The sequence below is a fragment of the Rosa chinensis genome, chromosome 6 (genome assembly GCF_002994745.2).
Source record: "Rosa chinensis cultivar Old Blush chromosome 6, RchiOBHm-V2, whole genome shotgun sequence".
In the NCBI taxonomy this organism is placed as follows: Eukaryota; Viridiplantae; Streptophyta; class Magnoliopsida; order Rosales; family Rosaceae; genus Rosa; species Rosa chinensis.
In genome coordinates this window covers 52,996,370-53,017,020 of record NC_037093.1, presented here as the reverse complement: position 1 = coordinate 53,017,020, position 20,651 = coordinate 52,996,370, and the positions used below count along the sequence as shown (strand labels likewise).

At 37.3% G+C, this 20,651-nt stretch overlaps 2 protein-coding genes and 1 long non-coding RNA gene across 6 annotated transcripts; 2 read left to right on the top strand and 1 right to left on the bottom strand.

Moving 5' to 3' along the window:
- The first annotated feature begins 169 nt into the window (after positions 1–169).
- LOC121050084 (transmembrane emp24 domain-containing protein p24beta3-like) lies at positions 170–7,814 on the top strand. Of its 4 annotated transcripts, none has more exons than XR_005801719.1 (3): positions 170–450; positions 5,419–5,568; positions 5,671–7,814. XR_005801719.1 is itself a non-coding variant. In XM_040508795.1 (2 exons), exons 1-2 carry the CDS (start codon positions 226–228, stop codon positions 5,551–5,553), a joined length of 360 nt encoding a protein of 119 aa, XP_040364729.1. In that variant the 5' UTR covers positions 170–225; the 3' UTR covers positions 5,554–7,814. The 4 variants fall into 4 exon arrangements, 2 of the variants coding, with proteins under 2 accessions (XP_040364729.1, XP_040364730.1); XR_005801720.1 differs by having other exon boundaries at positions 5,419–5,799; positions 5,959–7,814; XM_040508795.1 differs by having other exon boundaries at positions 5,419–7,814.
- Positions 2,105–3,098, bottom strand: LOC121048963. The gene is made up of 3 exons (XR_005801721.1): positions 2,984–3,098; positions 2,359–2,520; positions 2,105–2,262 (listed from the first exon to the last, which is right to left on the bottom strand). It is a non-coding gene; the product is annotated as an uncharacterized LOC121048963 (long non-coding RNA).
- Positions 7,815–14,167: 6,353 nt separating the features above from the next.
- Positions 14,168–18,448, top strand: LOC112172061 (protein indeterminate-domain 12). Its single transcript, XM_024309229.2, has 3 exons — positions 14,168–15,152; positions 15,240–15,639; positions 17,254–18,448. Exons 1-3 carry the CDS (start codon positions 14,951–14,953, stop codon positions 18,023–18,025), a joined length of 1,374 nt encoding a protein of 457 aa, XP_024164997.1. The 5' UTR covers positions 14,168–14,950; the 3' UTR covers positions 18,026–18,448.
- Positions 18,449–20,651: the final 2,203 nt, after the last annotated feature.

The window sequence follows — 20,651 nt, the reverse complement described above, 5'->3', positions numbered from 1 at the left end:
TGCTTTGGCTTTACAGAAGTTTCTGGGTTTTAGTGAAGCCCAATAAAGTAAGCCCAAGTTTCAGGCCCAGTAGGCAAAAGTCTTGGAGGGAAACCCCAACGGACTTTCATAACGACCTAACCGAAGTTTGAGGCTAGTTTGTATCCCAATTCTAGGAAAAAGTCTTGTGCCTGTGTCTCTCTTGGAGAACCCAGTGAGAAATGTTGAGAGCAAATTAGGATCAAAATGGAGACGAGGAAGAGATTTGAGTGTGCCAAATTTTACGTAGCATGCAGTTTTATGTTGTGGCTTATTGGCCATAAGAATGTTGCTGCTCTTTCGATCACTGTGACTGATGTGGAATGCGTTTCGGAGCTAGTTTTGTACGAGGGAGACACCATTTCTGGGAATTTTGTTGCCATTGATCATGATATCTTCTGGAGCCATGATCATCCCGGTCTCGAATTCACCGTAAGCTTCTGTTAGCAAACTCCCTACAATTTTTCTTCTATCTAGGTGATCGTTGAAAGTAATTTTGTTATAGGCATTGACACACTCATTTCTTATAGTTTTGTACTCGAAATTGCATGTTCTTACATGAGTCGAGTTTGTGTCATGCATCTTGGATCTTGCTAGATTAACTTGAATAACCATTTATAGTTTAGTTGAATCATGGCACTGTGTGTGATCTAATTTGCGGTTTGGTAACATAACTTGTTGAACTGTTTAATATGACGTCGTATTATGTAATTTGATAATATAACATGTCAAACTATTTTTCTTTTAATTTTTCCAATCAAAATAAGATTTTTAATTTTTAAAAACAAAAAATAATAATCAAAATAAAACCTAACTGGCCTAAATCTTCTTTCTTTCTTTGAAAAGAAATGAAGATGGAGAGTTCTATTCATACCTATCTCCTAAAATGTTATTTGAACCTCCTATATTTTTTGAAAGTTTTTAAATTCAAATTTGCCCTCTAAAAAAGTGAACAAAATGAAATAGATGAAATAAATTCTACACCTTCACTTCACCCTCCTTCCCCCTCCCTAGCTCATTCTCTCGCTGCAGCCATATATAAAGAATATTGGCAACTTTGATTAGAGTAGAATTTGCATAAACCAGTAAGCATGAAGGTTATGTAACATTATATGGTCATGTCACATTAAATGGTGGGCGGGTGCATTAAGATTGCAAGCATTCAGATTTATCAGGAAAATAGGTATCAATTCGATTTTATGATAGACTTCTTTTAAATGCGATGGATATTGTTAGCAAGCCATTCAATTATCCTACAGGCCACAAAATGCATGCAACATAGAAGAACCCTGTGAGCAAAGAAGAAAACATGAGGAGATTCATAGTAACAAATCTAGTTTTTGCTACATGTTTATTTTAGTGTGTTCCGTCCAAAATTTTGAAGGAAAAAAAAAAGTAACAGGACGTCAACTAAATATCCAAGTCTCGATCACCATTTCAGGCTGGTCGTCATCCAACTCGAAATAAGTCCCTACAGTTACTTAAAAAAAAAAATCTAATTTGTTTACTATTAATTTTTCCATCAGCTTCATAAAGAATCAAATGTCAACATTGGCGCACCAGCCGCACCTTTCTCACTTACATGAGATTAAGTGATGGAATTTTAAAGCATACTATATATGCAGGACTAGATTTGGAGTATCAACTAAGCTGCTTATTTTTCTAAAGGTTCTACCTATTGTAAGTACTAGTGAGACAGTCTGCGCTTTGCTACGGGTGAGTGAAGGCCCATTTCGCTACCATTTTCTCTCTGTATATATGCAGCTTCTTCTTCTTGTTCCACTACTTGGTTTTTGACATGACCTTTTCTTTTTTCAAACATTTATGTGTTTTCGTTTCCAATTCCTGCAAAATTGCAACTGCCTTAGAATTCGAAAGGGCACACACAGAGATATATATTTCTAGTAAATACTTAATCAAACACAACTGGAGAATTAAAGATGTGTCCTTTTGAATCCACTCATTTATAGAGTGCAATTTAGTATGAATTTGCGGAAATTCTACTATGGACCGCAGTGCAAGTTTGAACAAAAAGCTATCAAATAATTAGTAAATAGATATATCAAATAAATTAACAGGGCAGTACTAAGATTCAGTGGGAATAGAGAGAGTTTGCATTGTTGAACTGAAGTTAGGGAATAGTACATACAGACCCAACAAAAGCATTAATTAGTTATGAAGCTTAGCTTGCAAGTTGCAACTCCTCTATACTTGGATACACCTCTTGAAAAGCCACTGCTTCTCCTGCAAATACACAAAAATTAAAGAGTCACTGACTTTAAATTTTTACAACAGTTAAGGTAGGCTGCTCAACTAATTAATTTGAAGATGAATAAATACCTTCTTAGAGAGACCAAGTACTCTTCTTTTTGTTAGTGTTCAATACATCAATTTCATTCTCATACGCAGACACCGGAAAATTTGTAAAAGTTGATGTTCCCCACTACTTGAGTCCTGCCAAATCATATGCTCTTGCTGCAGATTCTTCTTCATCATAAGCCCCTGCATATACATTTCATGTTAGATGATTCAAGATGACATTAAGAAAGCTTAATGTCAACTGGTGATTAAGAAAGCTTAAAGTTTGTCAACTGGTGTCTGAGATGACATTACAGATTGCAAAAAGGAAAAAAGAATACGCCACAGAAGCTTAATTTGTAGGAACACTTGATATGTTAAGAAAGTCAACCTGCAGACTAACTAATTGATTTGCATACTTAAAGGAATCATCGTGTTGAAGAAATGGATGCATTTAGCTTTTAAGTGAAGAGATTGAACCAATTTGTTAAGAGATTGAACCATTACTAAACTGGTATTCAACTATTTTTGTCTCATTCTCCCAATACTTCTCATTTGTAGTCTAGAAAAACAAAAACAATGAATTGTTACGAGAGAGAGAGAGAGAGAGAGAGAGAGAGAGAGAGAGAGAGAGAGAGAGATTCCAAAATTGTACTTGCCACTCTACCTTGTGTCTTCCCAAAGCCAAGGTTGTGATGCAGTAGAGCACATGAAAAACTGCTAGCAAAGAGACAAATACATGGAGCTGGTGAATCTCATATGCAGATACAATAAGCCATATGAATGCAGAGTTGGAGCTTTGAAAATGTCTCATATGAAGGTCCATAAATAATTACCTTTTGATCCACACAATAAGCCAGAGAGTTCGCATATCTCTCCTGAAATGGTTGCCTAATATCACACGTCTGGTAAATCAAAAAATCTAGCTGCAACAACCATCAATGATGCAACAGCTTCCTTACACTACAACAAAAGTAGGCTTTTACTGCGCAAAATTTACGGCGCACAAAAAAGCACGCCGTAAATGACATACATTTACGGCACGCAATTGATGTGCGCCGTAAATGTATATACATTTACGGCGCACATGTATTGCACGCCGTAAAAGTCATGTGTGTTTAGTCTTTTACGGCTCACATTTTTTGCTCGCCGTAAATGTTACAATACAATTACGGCCCACATATCTTATATGCCGTAAATATATATACACATTTATGGTGCTCATTTTTTGCACGCCGTAAAAGGCATACATATTTAGTCTTTTACGGCATGCTTTTGAAGCATGCCGTAAATGCGATAGCCCGCCCATTTTATTGGCTAAAAGTTGAGTTTCCCTCCCCCAAACATTTTATTAGGGGGGTGTATTGTATTTGGATTTGTGTAGACTTTTTTTAAATGACAGACTTTTTGAAAAGTCCACAGACTCTTTAAAAAGTTGATAGACTGTTATGGATTTCTTAAAACCATTGATTTTAGCAACAGACTTTTATTGATTCATGAAAATCTATATATTTTATTATGAATGACTTCTACAGATTTCCTAGCATGTACAAAATATAAAAAAAACAAAAATAACAAAAATAAATAAATAAATAAAACAAATGCAACCCAAACACTAAACAAAATAATAACTTGTTGTCTCTTCAATGCTCCAGTATCTTCTAATAGAAATTGACTCAAATAAATGATTGTTAGTCTGTCTAGTGAGTTTGTTCTCATTCCTAATCTCCCAACAACATAAATATACAATATAGATCACTTGATGTTTATGGTTAATTATTCTCATCAATTTTGTTTTCGCCGATTAACATATATTCTAACAATATTGGTCAATGTCTTGATCTATAATCAATCAATTGAAATTCAATTGTTCAACCTTTTTTTGAACCATAATATAAATTCAAATTAATTAATTAGTATAGTTCAAGGTCTTAGGGTTAGACCACAATATTTGAGTTTTAGGGTTTCATAAATCATTTTTATTGCTATTAGGATTCGAAGTATCACAATTGAAAAAAAAAACAAAAAAACAAAAATCACATTCAACAACTACAATGAATATGTTGGGTATCAAAAAAGGTTGATATCATAAAAGATTAGAGAAAAGACACCCAGATTTTTAAATTCCATAGATTTCTTTAAAAGTTCCACTAATTCCATATACAATACACCCTCCTTAGTCTCACGCTCCTTTTCAGTCATCTTCTTAATTCGTGTCAGTCCTTTTCTTCTCTCATCTCCCTCTTCAGCTCCCTCACTCTCTCCCCCACTCCCCACCACCGATTCTCCCCACCCATCATCTCTGCTGCCATCACGCCCTCCCGCCTCCACTGTGATGCTCGCCGTCACCACAACCACCATGATTCAGACGGCTGTGATCTCCACCACCGTGTCTCCTTAACGATAACTTCAGTTTCTTTTTTATTTCGATTGGGTTTATTAATTTCACGCCTGAAACCAAGAGCGCTTGGGAATTATGGAAGAGTCAGAAACCTCAGCAGACGGAGGCGTTCAGCCTAAAACGGAGGCAGGGATGAGCCGGAAGGAGAAGTGGAAAGCCATGAAGAAGATGAAGCGGAAGCAGACGCGGAAGGAAATCGCTCTCAAAGAGCGTCAGGAAGAAGAGGCGAGGCCCCAAGATCCTCAAGAGCTTATCAACATGGAGCAAGAGGAGGCCAAGAGGTCCGAGAGTGTGAGGATCTTGTTCGAGGAGCGAGAGAGAGATTGGATTGAAGCCATGGAGATTCGAAAGAGGAAACGAATCGAACAAGAAGACGAGGAGCATAGAATTAAGGATCTGGAAGACGAAGAACTATTTTGTAAGCAACAGGTCGTTTTCGATTTAGTGCTGGTTTTGTGTTGAAATACATATGATTGTGGTAGGCATAACTTTAATTTGGAAGCACAAATATTCAGTTGTTTGATGCTTAATTACTGTTTCATCAGAACTCTATCATGTTTGAGATAAGCATTATTAATTTGCTAGGTAGGAGTAAGAGAGAATCGTATTCATACGGAATTTCGATTCGAATACTTTGGGTGGAACCACATTGTTTGGAGGATGGGATGGTTTTTTATGTTTCCTTGTGATATTTGTGGTAGATCAAAAATGCAAATGATGATGGTGATGATGACTGGGAGTATGTAGAAGAGGGACCTGCTGAAATCATCTGGAAGGAAAATGAAGTAATTGTCAAGAAGAAAAGAGTCAAGGTTCCAAAGAGGAATAAAGACTAGAAAAGTATAAAGGAGGTGTGTAACATCAATTGGAACATGGATTAAATACACAATACTTTATGGTCTTTGGGTTTGTCCATAAAGTTTTAAGGACAGATGTTGTCATTTTTTCCACAGGATTCTGATCGACCTACATCAAATCCTCTCCCTCCACAATCCGAAGCTTCTGATGATTACAAAAATGCATCTTTATCAGCGCAGCAGCTGATTGAGACTGAACAAGTACTGCATTTTGGAACTGAACAGGTTTGCTTCTTTCCTCCTCTGTCTGTTAATACTATCCAATTTTATCTTAGTAATTGTTATATCTCTGCCAATTTATCTTATATTTTGTGATTTGATGCTGTAATTTTATTCATCAGTGAGGGTTATAGTCTTTAATCTTTGAGCTTATGTGCATGTCAGGATAAAGATCATTGTCCTTTCCATTTGAAAACTGGTCGAAGCTTGTCGGTTTGGTCGGCATTGCAGTAGAGTCCTTTCTACCCAGATAAATCATCCACACTGCTTATCAAGAACATGTACAATGGTCCTGGCCTTACTTGGGAGCAGGATGAGGGGCTTGAGGTCTGTTAATGCTGCCATGCCTTCATGTGATTCTTGTATCCTGATAATAACTTTGGAGACCTTACTTTCATTGAATCTACGAATCTGTGTATTTGTGTGGTGTCACTGCATAATGATTGAAAGCAGCTCATAGAGTTCCTTATTAAAAAATGAAAATTTATACTTCAAAAGATATACTACCCATTAAATGTACTTTGTTGAGCAGGCATATCTAACATAAAATAAACTCTTCTTTCTCTGTGGCATGTTGATCTATTGAGGAGTCATGGACTGGTTTATCATTCTTTTCGACATGATATCTTTTTGGATTTGTATTTGATTGCATACCATGTGTCTTAGTTCAATGCTGTAGTTTAGTTCAGTTTTCCTTCTTTTCATATAAGGATTGACACTCTTCTTCTTTGACTTAAGCAATCAGATTCATTGCAAGTTCACTTTGGTGGAGATTCAGGTTTTCAGCCTTGATTGTACTGAATTAAAGATATTATGCATAGTATATCCTTCTTGCTATCTTTAAACTTGCTATGGTGTATCGATTAGTTTCCTTAGTCTTATTGCCATCTTCGTTATAAGCTTCACTTCCTTGTTTATTTCTTCTTTTCACTTTTGTTGTACATAAACAACTGTGTGCATTTATGCATGTATCTACCAATGGTTGTAATCTCCATACAAACCATTGGTAGATATAATTGATGTATAATTGATTGTATGGATTATGCATGCATGTATAATTAATTGTAATAGTTATACATGGCTACACATTGTCGCCCGATTGCAATCATGAAATTTTTGTTTTGCTTTGATATGCTATTGAGGTTAGAAACCATGTATAGTAGTATTCTAAATTTTGCACCTCTAATATATGGATCTGGAGATTTAGAGCCTACTTGTGGGAGGGACTGAGTTCTGCCAATCTCATTTGGGAGAGCTGAGATTTCACAGTTATGAGATTTTGCCAAACTTCTACTAGGACTGTCTTTGAGAGTTTTGTTGATAATATAACAAAACAAAACAAAAAAATCTGAATTAGTTGTCTGACACTTTAAGTTTCTCCTCTGAACATATAAATTTAGAGTCTTTCCTTCAATTATCATTTACTTTTAGTTTGATTTGGAGTGTGATCCTTGCCAATTAAAGGGTATCAGTCACCCCAATGAACGCAGAGCCAAGCTTGTAGTTGATCACTCTTGCAGGCATGCTTGTGAGTGATTGATGCTAGGGAAAAGTCTTTGTCCAAATCGAAAAACCTGACTCCGCTATGCATGTAGTCTGATGAAGTTACCTTTTCTCTTTGGTTTTACTTAGGCGACGCAGGGCATTACATATATATAGGAGTGGTCTACTTGGTGATGATCACAACATCGCCCAATCTAGAGGTTCATGAGCTGGATGAGCTCCCGGAGCAGTGGCGGAGGTTCAAGCTGGCTTGGCTTTGTAAGGAGCTGCCGTCGCATAATTCTGGGGCTTGATTCGGATTCTCAATGCCCAGAAGAAGTGGATGAGGCAAGAGGACGCCAAGAACTCTGGTATTGTTAACTATAGGTCTCATTGTGAAATTATAATCATTTTCCTTCCATCAGTTTAAGGATTATGATACCAAGAACTCTGGTATTTTGAAAGAAATCTGCAGAAACTGTTCTGCAGTACAGCCTTCTTTGGTATTTCTTTTTCCTGACTTATTGAACTCCAAATGACCTGAATTTTTTATATGTTTTACTTCTGTTAGTTATAAAAGGATCTGGAAAGTTTCATCGTATTTCGACATAAAGTGAATGTTCTGTGAATTTTCCAAGTTTGGTCTGTAATTGAGAAAGTTCCAGAATTTTAAATGTTCCTCTGATTTTCTGTTGAGATTTGAACTTCTACTTGAATCATTGAAGTTCTGGTTTTTCTTTATATTGAACTAGACATCCCAATGCTTGTTTGAAAACTGATTCCTTGTCATTTGGATTTGCAATGAATTTTTGGTGAATTTTCTAAGTTGACCATGCTGCTGAGAAAGTACGTGTGGAGGTATTCATAGACTGTTAACACATAAATTTATATGTGATCAAATTCAAAAGATTGTACACCTTGCAACTAAAAGCTTCAGTTCATTTATATGTGATTCGAGTGGTGATTTAAAGTATGTTGATAGAAGCTGCTTGTTTCTAGTTGACAGGTTAGATGAAAGCTCAATGCTAGCTATCAGTTGAGTGATGAGCCCAGATTTCTCTGTTGTAGTTAGGTACCTTCAAATATGTTTAGGGTTTAGGGATATGGGTTTAATTGATTGATGTCATGAGTTCTACTAATACATTTCTCATTGTTACTTTGTAAATGAAATTAATGATAATGAGGGTAATATGACTATGATATAAGCAAAAAGAATTTTTTTTTTGTTTGAACACACCTCATTTACGGCGCGCAGTGTGTGCCTTAACTAGGAGTTTAGCCACTCTTTTACGGCGTGCTGTGTGTGCCTTTAATAGGAGGTCTTTTACGGCGTGCAATGTGGGCAGTAAATGACCTAAATGACATTTGTGGAACCACTTTTATGGCGTGTTTTTTGTTCTTTTATGACGCATTTTTGCACGCCGTAAAAGAGATAGGGTCTTTTATGGCGCGAGCTTTTACAGCGTGTTTTTGTGGGCCGTAAATTGGCTTTTACTGCGCACATGGTGGGCCGTAAAAGACCAATTTTGGTGTAGTATACATTCCTCAGGGCATTCCCTGCTACGACAATCATGGAGCAAAGTAAACATTCTAAAGAGTTAACCAGTCATCTGATAAGACGCTTTGGAATCTCTCAACAAATAGGATATATATCGGCCTGAAGAAGACATATTTTCATCATAAGACTCAAACCATAACTTGTAAACTTAACCACTTAAAAGGTGATCACATTGCTAAAAGGGCATGAGATATTCCTCAATTTCATATTATTTGGTATTCGAAATCAGCATAGGGCAATGTACATTATTGCACATTCAACATTACCAAACTGAACTGACCCAGAAAAAATGCCCATCGTCAAATTACTAATTTTTTCTGCTTTGCATCCGCAGTTCACCAAACAAATTTCTTACAACATCATCAAATTCATATTCCATGCTTTCCATATGAAAAATTCATAAGACTTGAATCAAAGGCCAATTGAGTAAAAGAAAAAGGAAAATTGAAAGGGTATGTGAGCAATCCACCAAGAACATCCCTTCTTCGTCTCTAGGCTTTCTTTCTTCGCCAGCACCATACATGGTTCTTCCTAACAAATTTGAGAGAGACTTGCATTAAAGCCCACGGTTACCAAAGAGACTAGCCCATAGTTTTGAAGCCCACCACACAGCTTGTGAGCCTCCTTTTACAACAATTTTTTTTTTCTGGTGATATTAGAGGCAGAGCATGAACTATATATTGTGTCCTCTCTCTCTCTCTCTCTTTTTGTTGGCAGTAAGTATCCCTTCTTACTATTAACTATATAGTCCGCTAAATAAGGTTGGTAAGGTTGGGTTGGTTATAGGAAAAATTGTAAATTGTAGTAAGGTCTTGACTGGGTTGGTTATAGGGAAATAAGGTTTAGGCTTTCTTTAAGCTTGAACTGGATTGTACCATTAACAGGAAATGAAGGAAATGGAGAGGAACAAGATAGACATATAGGTCTTCCTCGTCTGTATTTCTAAACTATATGCATGCCTTCCTTTTGCTTGTGCCCTCACAGCCAAAACTTACATGTGAAATTGGGGAGAAATTGTGAATATAATATAAGAATATGGGAATAGAAGAACCCGTGAATAAGACCCATGGCCCGCATGCTGGTTTCTGTCATTACCATTGATCAATATTCTTGCTTACCTCTCTCTCTCTCTCTCTCTCTCTCTCTCTCTCTCTCTCTCTCTCTCTCTCTCTCTCTCTCTCTCTCTCTCTCTCTTTCTCTATGCATGTACAACAGAACACGAACAGAGTTATAATGATAAGCTTCCATCAGACGTGTCCTTGATATATTTTTCTTTTTTAGAAGAAAGAAGGAATTGCATTGATAAGCAATTTAGATAAGTACATCAATTATAAGTATATGGGACAGCCGTTGTGGCACGTCCTCAAACCAAACACAAATGCAGGAAACAAAAGTGCATTTTTAGCTAACAAGTGCGCTGCCTGATTATATTTTCGTGGGCAATAAGTACAAACAACTAAGGTGACGAGATGAAACAATGATTTCACCTCTTCTAATAGCATGCTCTCTACATACCAATCTAAATCATCTTTAGCTAAATCATTAACGACAGCTAAAGCATCAAACTCCAAAATTAGCAAAGAGACCAATACATGGAGCTGGTGAATCCCATATGCAGATACAATAAGCTTATGATCGAGTAACTTGAAAGAGTAATATTTTCTTTTCTTGATACGAGTCACTTGGGTTTCTCAACTTGCCAAATTGGGGTCACTCAACTCTGTCGATCAGATGATATCTAAGCTAATATGTCCCTAGAGAATCTCTCTATTCAAATATCTTATCTAAGCTTATGGAACAAAACAAGAAACAACTAAATAATTTCTCTTTAATTAAATATCAACTAAAGCAAAACAGGACATTTTGCCCTATTATTTTTAGGTTTTTATGGTAGAATACAAACAAGAGGCTACATACAAAGAGCCACCCCTACAACAACTCAAACCTAGCTAATTAAAAGATCAAAATACAAAGCATTGAAACTGACAAAGACATAGATGAACTCCAGGCTTCTATTTTGCCCTACTAATTCAATGGACAATCTAGAAATTTTTCCTCTGTTGTTAAAAATAAACGATAAAAGAGCCACATATTCTAAACGGATTAAGAGGTCTGCATGCTTACTAGTTTGTTCAAGATTTGTTGAACACTTCCTATAAATAAATGAGGTCCCCAAGAACAAGATGAAATATGCTATTTGAGATATAAAAAGTTGGTACATACGTGTAAACATTGTCTAAAACAATTTGAAGTTAACTTGGTCGTCCGCCAATATTGGGAACTACTGACTTTACCAAGAATATTGCCTTCTTGATTCTACCCAACATTGCTTTCTTGAGCCATATGTCAATGTACATTGCACTTGTTTGCTTTAAAGCAAAATGATCAACGAAGCATAAATCTCATCTTATCACAAAAGAAAAAGAAAGATGAATCTCGCTAGAAAGCCCCGCATTAAAAAGATTTAGATCAAAAGAAACCCACATAGGATTCCAAAAAAGATCGATGATTTAGAAGAGCAAAACCAAATTAAGATGACCATGTAGCTCACCATCAAGGGTCCTATACATGTCCTACATGCCTACAGCTTAAGAGATTGATCTGGATTGCATGGTTGCTGCCAATCTGCCATATGCAGGTTCAGGCCACGCATGGCTTCAAAAGGAAGAGAATCCTTCACAATGACATTTTTAACCATGTATATTACATAATTAGAAGCAAACGGTATTCGCCGATTTGTGTAAGGAAGGGGACATAATGGACAATTTGCTTGTGACTTTAGATTTGGGTTTGGAATAAAGATGGTTAAGAAAGAGAGAAAAGAGAGGAATTGAGGGCCTTCCAAAATTCCCTCTTGGTGGGGTTTTGGGTTGGGCACTTTCACTATATACTAGATAGGAACTGGCGAGAATAATAATAATAACCAAAGAAAGAGAGACAGAAAGGGAGAAGAAATCCTCAACTATATTATGGCACGCAAGAATTGATAAATCAACATTCTAGCTCCAAATAATTCATCAAGGCATGCCAACTCGATAGAATAATTGCATGCAGATAGAGAAGCTAAATTATTAATTAGGTTAGTCACCCAAAAATCATTGTATGGTTTCAATTATTATAGGTTCAACAATAAATAACATGATTTTATGAGAATATATGAAAAATGCTATTTGCACACAACTAATTAATTAGTTACATTACCCTAAAATCTCTCTCTCTCTCTCTCTCTCTCTCTCTCTCTCTCTCTCTCTCTCTCTCTCTCTCTCTCTCTCTCTCTCTCTCTCTCTCTCTCTCTCTCTCTCAAACCAAGCTTGCGGCGGCGCGGCATCCTCAGCTCACGTCTGACGGCACTCAGGCGTTGCCTCGTCGTCGTTGTGATGCTGCGGACGGGCGATGATTGGACTTACGGAATTGCTCTCCTTGAGGTTTTAACAGTGGTGGTTTAGACCTATTCAGATTGAGGCAGCTCTATGGCTAGTCATATGCGCTCTTTTCAGGAAAGGCATGGGCAGCGGCGACAGTGGCTATGCGGAAACCTTTCTTGAGGGCGGAATGGACGCTGAGACTTGTTCCTGTTTCGGTTGTAGAGCAGTACGTCTTCGTCCTCTAGTGGTGCTCAATGGAGGTTTTGTTTTTCTTGAAGTTGGATGGTGGTGACGTCTCCGACGATTCGTGGCAGCATATCTTGTGGGTGTGTGACGTGGAGGCAGGCTGTGGAGATTTGGATGGGTTTCGGCCTATCTGTTAGGCCTTGGATTGGGTTGTCCTTTAGGGCTCCTATTTGTTAGTTTTTTTTTACTTTCTTACTATTTCCTATTGTTTTTAGGTAGCTAGGCACTCTTTTATGCAGTTATGAATTTTACCTTTAGGGTTGCTTATTTACTATGTTACTTCATAGTGTGTAGGCTTGTTTTGAATAAGTGAGCATGACTTGTTGAATGAATGGTCATATCCTATGTATCACCATGGTGTTTCTTCACGACAACTGCTTCTTGTCTATCTGTAGATGGTAGCGGAAGGATATGTAATGGTCATTCTGGCCTTACCTTTATATTAATGAAAATCTCTATGATGCTTTTACTCCAAAAAAAATAATTAAAAATAATAATAATAATTAGTTACATTAGTTCTAAAAACAAAAACTAGTTACATTAGTTGAGAACTTATTAGAAATTTTATATTTATTGTCGGTGAGTTGTGGTTTGTAGTTATATGAAAGTTGAAACAATCGATAATAGGGGAGAATTTAGAGCACTTGCACCAACATGAATAGATGGCTAGATAACATCAAGTTGACTTTTTTGTTATTAAAAAAAAATGTTAACTATAAATATCAATGGTTGAGATCATTTACTAAGCGCTGGGTTACTTGCACAGTTACTGCATAGAAGAATTTTTACCGATACCGTAGAGATCATATGTTTAAATCTCAGTATCTCACTGATATTATGAGATGAGATGGAGCTTTAAAATGCTCCTATGAATTTCAGGGAAAAAAACATCTTAACTAACATTACCACTGCAAAACACCAATGCAATGCCATGAAAAAAGTGATCATAAGTTTTGTTCGAGAGAAAAAGCTGAGAGAGTAATGTCACGACATCAAATCACTATTGCATCAAAGAGACAATGCTGGAGAATTGTCCAAATTGATATATAATATAATGTACGTGATCAGTAATGTAGTCAGGGAAAAATAGCAATAGTCAAAATACACAAGTTTTGACGATAAGCATTGCTCAAAATTCTTGGATCATAGCCTAATTATTCATTTCGAATTTTAAGTATAATATTGTATACAAATGTTGGTGGTCAATCAATGGATCAATCATATATTCTAGTGGGGTATTAGAAAAAAAGTAGAGACCTCAATTGCGTCGGTCCATGATATATGTTATAATCTACTTTGCCTTTTTACCACCCTCCCTTGACAAAGCTTTTTAAGCTTCTCATTCTCCTAAGTCTTCCGGTAAGTCCATAAGCAAAGCAATCCCTTCTTTTAATACCATTCCATATTCAAATCAAATCGAGGTCCTTTTAGGGTTTGGGTGTTTTATTACAGAAGAACAAAGGAAAAGACAGAAAGTGCCAACGTCACATTTGAAAACAAAACTACTTAATTAATAAAGAGAGCAAAAAATTACTGAAATTGAGTGGATTTGGATCATTTGGCCTTCTTCCTAGTTTTGCTTTAGCTGACCTTTAGCCTCCTCCTCATCTCAGAATTTGTAGCTTTTCCTTGGTTTCCCTACTAGCCTTTTCCCTAATACCTATACTGCTCGTGTTTTTCTATGTATTTTTATTCCATAAATAAATATTTCCAACTTGCCACCATCTGTACTCTACCTTAGTCTGCCACTACAATCATGACTTTCTCTCTCTACCTCTCTCTGTACAGACTATAAGCTTCGCTTAAGCTAGCTACAAAATAAGCAGCTGCTGCTACTCTGAAATATCCTCTTCATTTCTCCTGTCGCTCTCTAACTGCAAAACAAATATACACAAAAGGAGAGGGTCATTGGATAGTGAGAAAAATTTCAAACACAAGAGAAAGGTGTAAACAACATCATATTATTGTCCATGTTGGATTGCATGGTTTGAAAGAGAGAGAGAGAGAGAGAGAGATCTGTTGGTATTGTGGAGATCTGTTGGTATTGCGGTTGCAGAGTTGCTCAGACAAGTAATCCATGGCCTAGATAGAGTACACTGGACAACGACTTGGAGCTAGCTAGATCGAATAACCCATCGTCATCACCATCCTCTATTCATCATCATCATCATCATCACCTTCACGGGATTTTTGAATACCCAAATTTTACTTTTTATTTCTTTTTTCCAGTATATGAATTATCATTATTAGTCTGTGCTAGCTGCCACCTGTTGTACATGAACAAGCTCTAGTTCAGCTCACACTCATGCTTAGTTGTGTACAAAAGGAGAGTGCCCTTGTTAGTCCAAATTTTTCAGAGTGCAAAAGTGGGGTTAAAGTTTGAGTCTTTGGGAGAAAAACCCAAGTATCTAAAGAGATCTCATCTGGGTGTGGTGGGTTTTCTCATCCCTTTAATTTGTTTTTCTCTCTTTGGAGTTTTCCTTTCCTCCAACAAGGCCAAAAGAAAATGTTTCCTTCGGTAGCAGCCATGTCCAATTCAACTTCTTTGTCCACTGAAGAAGCAGCTAGTGTTTCTTCTGGTTCCAGACTCCCAGATCACTTTGCTTGCTTAAACCCTCTTTCAGTTTCAACCATTATCTCTTCTCCTCTCGACCATCAGCAGCCGCCGCAGAAGATTAAAAAGAAGAGAAGCCTCCCTGGAAACCCAGGTAACCAATTACTCAATACGTTTTAATATTATCTTAAGCAATATTGACTGATTGATTGTGATTCGTTGTTGTTGTTCGATTATTTAGACCCTGATGCCGAAGTGATAGCATTATCCCCTAAAACGCTCCTGGCCACGAACAGATTCGTGTGCGAGATTTGCAACAAGGGGTTCCAGAGGGACCAGAACCTCCAGCTTCACAGGAGAGGCCACAACCTGCCATGGAAGCTGAAGCAAAGGAGCAGCAAAGACTTGATCAAAAAGAGAGCCTATGTGTGCCCTGAGCCCTCTTGTGTTCATCACCACCCTTCAAGAGCACTTGGGGATCTCACAGGGATCAAGAAGCACTTTTGCAGAAAGCATGGGGAGAAGAAGTGGAAGTGTGACAAGTGCTCGAAGATCTATGCTGTTCAATCTGATTGGAAAGCTCACTCCAAAACCTGTGGTACAAGAGAATATAGATGTGACTGTGGAACCCTTTTCTCCAGGTGAGTCATAAACATTTCAGCTAGCCTCAAAAGAATTAATTGAAGTTTTTTCATGAGTTTGGACCCAAATGAGATTCATACAGAAGTACATTGGTCTTTTGTTTAAAGTGGGAAATTTCATGAGTCATGTCATTAAGAGAATCAATGTATATATCAGTGTTTGAATGTATCCGTTGGGTTTTGTTGTGAGGTTGTTCTTACACAAGAATGGTAAACTCTTTCTGGCATGGAATATATATCTGGCCGGACAGTTCTAATATTTCAGAGGGAGATTGCACCAAAATGGACACCCTTAATTAATGAAAAGTAACTGTTTTTGGAAGCATATCATTTTCATGTTCTTATACACGAATATAATCTCTCTCTTGTTTTATAAGTCCTGATTTAAAAGCGGTTCAATTTTAAGTCCTCAGGTCCTTGTAGTGAATGCTTTAAATTCTCACAATTCCAATTGTTTTCTTTGGTCTTTAGCTGGAGCCTAGCTAGCTATATATGGTTTCTTCTTCTTTTCTCTCCATTCTTGAAGACAATGATGGTGAACTGTTCTTATATAAGAAAAAAGTAAAAGATTGTTCGAGTACTTTTGTGATTTCATTTCATGGTTGAATTGGAGAGAAAACCAACCCGTGACTAGCTAGCTTGTTTTTTTCTTTTCCAATTTATTTATTTTGGGTCCATGAAGCATAGATGACATTGATTACTTGCAGAGAGGGCAGAGAACCTCTGAACTTTGGTAATAATTATGAAAACTGAAAAATCTGCCAGAATATCTGGTGGTATCCTCAGTTGCTTTCCCTTGTACTCATCAATGTATTGTCTGATCTCCCGAGTTTGCATATCCTATCCTGGTTTCATGCACGAGTCCTTTTTTCAATTAACTTTTTGGCCATCAAGTAATATTTCCACTTATCAATGCATATCTATATTAATGTAAGTATCTAATTTGTTGTTTTATTATCTTTTAATTTACCTTTTTGACGTTTTAGTCCATCTCCAATATTTCCACATGCATGAATACTTGGCCCGACTTTCATTCATATGTCTTCCAGTCAATCTGTAGTGATGACAGATGATCGACCAAAGTAAAATGCGTACATTTGCATCATCGTCAAACTTACCAGTATATTTGTGTACACATGCATGGCACATATACATGTACATATACGGAGATGATCAGAAGCAATTTCGCCAAAATAGTTGTACTCTTCCAACGGTATAACAACACCGCTCGGACGGCATCTACATTTTAGCTGAAATTTGGATTGCGGAATATCCATGCCTGCCTAGACTTCTTTTTATATTATTATATTTTGAGACCAAGTGCATTGCTACTTGAACTATATATTTTTGTGTTTTGCTTTAGTCCGATCAGTGATTAACAATCAGGTTGTACTCATTTGAAATCTCTTTTGTCGTCTCACTTAGTGGGGAGCTCATTTTTTGTAATATTTCTTGCTTGATTAAACTTTCTCAAAAGAAGTCAATTTTATGTGTTTCAAAACAACCTATACTAATTAATCTCATAAGTTCATGGCATTTTCTGATAATTTTACTCATGTTTGTTATTCCCCTACTGAGATTGATATAGCTTTGTAAATATTTCTGGACATGCAGGAAGGATAGCTTCATAACTCACAGAGCCTTCTGTGATGCTCTGGCTGAAGAAAGTGCAAGGCTCTCAGCAAGCCAATTAGCTATTGCCACCACACCTCAAATCTCTCTCTTCCCTTTCCCAAACCACTCTCACTTCACAAACCCACCCCCATTACCATTCACCACCCTCTCTCCCTGGGACCCACCCCACAACCCTAACCCTAATACCACCCAAAACCCACTTCACCACCACGTCAAGCCTGAAGAAACTCACCACCACTTCCCCCTAAACCCAACTCTCTTCCAAGAGACCCCATCACCTCAACACAAGACTCTGATAACCTCTCCCTTCCAGCACCTCCACGTCAGCACACAGCCAACCTCAAGTGTCGCCACGTCAGCTCACCTGTCAGCCACTGCGCTGCTCCAAAAGGCCGCCACCATTGGCGCCTCCGCGGCTGGGCAGCAGCAGTCTCAGTCAGCTGGCTTGGCTGAGTTTGGGACATTAGGAGGGTTCACGTCCGGAGAACTCACCACGTGGCAGAAGACTGACCGTCTGACGAGGGACTTCCTCGGTCTGACGTCCGCGGACGGCAACGGCTGTGATCATGGGAATGGAGCTGTTAACGTCGTCAACGATATGTTAACGTACGCCGGGGGAGCCGTCGAGTTTCAACACTATCATCATGACCAGCGTCTGCGTGGCCATCACGCTCTGTTGAAGCCCCAGGGTTTTGGGTTCGCGGAGACTACTGCCTCTGACACGTGGGGGATTGTTGACCAAGATATTTGACCGCGAGGGGGTAAAAGAGTAAGCTGGCCGATGGTCAAAGACTCAAATGACAGAAAGGAAAGAGGATGAAAATCAAAAATCTCTGTTAAGACCCTTTTGTATGCTTAATTTTCTGCATAGTATAAATTAGTTCATTATGATATTTTAGTTGTTTTCGTATCTCATTTTTACTATGATTTTTCTTTTTGCTCTGTTTTCGATTTATTTACCAGAAGTACAATGGTTTGAAGTTTTGGAGAAATTATGAGGGAATCGGTACATTATATACTTTATCCCTGTAAGAAATTAGGTGGTGAGCGTGAATGACCGAAGCCGAAGCAGAATGAAACTAGTCCATATAAATATATACGAATGCATGGACATGTACGGCACGGAATGCTACAAAAAGAGAAAGAGAGAGAAGCATGCAAGAATCAATAGAATGTGATCCCTTGAAGGCTTTGATGAACACTAATGTTGGCACTTGATAGTGGTCCTTCACGTTATGGACATCGAATATGATTCCTTGATTGCAAGTTAGTTAGTATATATTTAAGTCCGTGATGAGACCAAGAAGTATACAAATAAAATTGTCATCAAATTATTCAGTTATCAAATCCACATCTATCTAATTTATTTGTTTTACCATTTCTATTTCATATATATAAATATATATATATATATATTTACATATATATATATATATATATTTACATATCGACGAATAATTTTTCTAGCAGGATTAGTGTAATCCAAAATGATTATTTACATTTTACGACGATCTATTAGGTCATTCTTCTAGTTTCAAGACTTAGTTTTCATAAATTTGATATTTTCTTATATTTCTCACTTTAATACATAGCGTGCAATGATAGACATGAAACCACATTATGACACTTACATTTCCTTCCGAAATTTATAATTGTGCACAGTGTGCTCAGGTGACTCCTCACACCATACGAAAGGACAGCGGTACAAATTTCAGAATTGTGGTTGCAACAAATTGAGATTTGCTAGTTTACAACTAAAACCAAGTGTCAAAGTGAAAGAGATACATGCGAAATAGTTATATATATATATATATATATATATATATATATTAGATTGTAATTTGCCAGTATCCAACATGTTATGAACATAAGCCTTAAAAATTTAGTCTACCCTAGGGAAATTGCCCTTTTCTAATTAGATGACTTTCTTGTGGGGTAGTAATAAAGTTGGAAAATTAAAAAGAGACAATGGCCTTTTGTAAAGAAAGACGGTAGTAGCTATCTATATAGGGCGGCATGGGCGGATCCAAGTAGAAGCCTGGGCGGGCTGGAGCCCGTCCGAGATTTTTAGGCTTAAAAAAAAAATTAGATGTATACTTTAATTGATGTGGGTTTAAATGTTTAATTGACGTGGGTAAGTGGGTTTAATTGATTTCAAAACTTATCAAGGTCGATCAATGGGTCTTCTTTCTGCTGTGCAATTGTTGTGGGTTTAATTGATTTCAATACTTATCATTTTATCAATTGTTGTGTTATCTCAATATCTCGGCCAAGAGCTTGGCCTCATTCGAATGTCGAGTAATCAATTCAAGTTTATAGAGTTAACTTTGCAGATTGGGCTTGGGTTTATTTGCTAACTATTTCGTCCTATCCATGGCTTTATATTCAGAACAAACTTTTGGGTTGAAAAAAAAAACCATATATATGATGTATATTTTTTGTTTATATGTATGTTTGTTTAACGAAGCCACCCGAACTCTCAAATTATCGAAGTTAAACTCCTCTCTGGCTCTTCCATTCTCTCCGTCCATCATAAATTCTTATTCTTCTTCTTCGCAAAAATGCCTAAATTACTGACTAAATTCAATCTTTGAACACTTGAACTCTCAAGTTCTTATCTCCCCACTCTTGCATTCGCACACCTGTGCATTATTGTACTAAAAAACACATAAATATGTAGCCCTCCCTATTTTCAAATCCTAGATCCGCCATTGTAGGGCGGGGAGACTGTAAAACCTGCTGTATTTGCAAGCGTGAGTAGAAAGGCAAACAACTAAGCTGATGGGTTATATGAATTTGTGCTGGGTGTGATGGTGGTCCGGGACATGCAATTTAGACCATATAGATATAGATAGTGGTACTAAACCTAGCTCTAATAAAGAGGAAAAGAAAAGAGACAATTAGCAGCACAAGGATGCTTGAAATGAAAGGTTGATGAATGTCAACGGTAATGGAAAAGATGCTATAGCTCGATAGAAACTTTGAAAAACCAGATTCCTTCGTTCAATCTCAGTCTTCTTCTTCCTTTTCTTCGTTGATGGAGTTGCTCTTTATCAATTTCTGTGCAGAAAATCCCCACAGCACAGCCTTTTTCGCTTTGGTATTGGTAGCTTCACCCTACAATAAGCACCCATAATTGAGACGATGTTGTTTTGCATGGCCCAGCTAGCTCTTTATGATTTATCATTGTAAATCCTGAATCATGGTGGCAAAGCATAATTGCATAAACATGAACTACGTACGTACATCCTCCTCTATGGTCAGATAAGCTGAAAAATGGATGCTAATGAAACTGAATCATCCAAATTTTAACAAAACGGATGGGTTTGATGCGTTTTTAATTACGTTGGGATTTAAAGAGGAGACGGTGAGATGAG

What these genes read in the sequence shown, in the direction of transcription:
- LOC112172061 (XM_024309229.2), top strand. Translation starts at nt 14,951, where the DNA reads ATGTTTCCTTCGGTAGCAGCCATGTCCAATTCAACTTCTTTGTCCACT. An exon ending in AAGCCTCCCTGGAAACCCAG is followed by an intron (nt 15,153 to 15,239) that starts GTAACCAATTAC and finishes TCGATTATTTAG; the next exon opens with ACCCTGATGCCGAAGTGATA. An exon ending in TGTGGAACCCTTTTCTCCAG is followed by an intron (nt 15,640 to 17,253) that starts GTGAGTCATAAA and finishes CTGGACATGCAG; the next exon opens with GAAGGATAGCTTCATAACTC.
- LOC121050084 (XM_040508795.1), top strand. Translation starts at nt 226, where the DNA reads ATGGAGACGAGGAAGAGATTTGAGTGTGCCAAATTTTACGTAGCATGC. An exon ending in ATCCCGGTCTCGAATTCACC is followed by an intron (nt 451 to 5,418) that starts GTAAGCTTCTGT and finishes TATTTGTGGTAG; the next exon opens with ATCAAAAATGCAAATGATGA.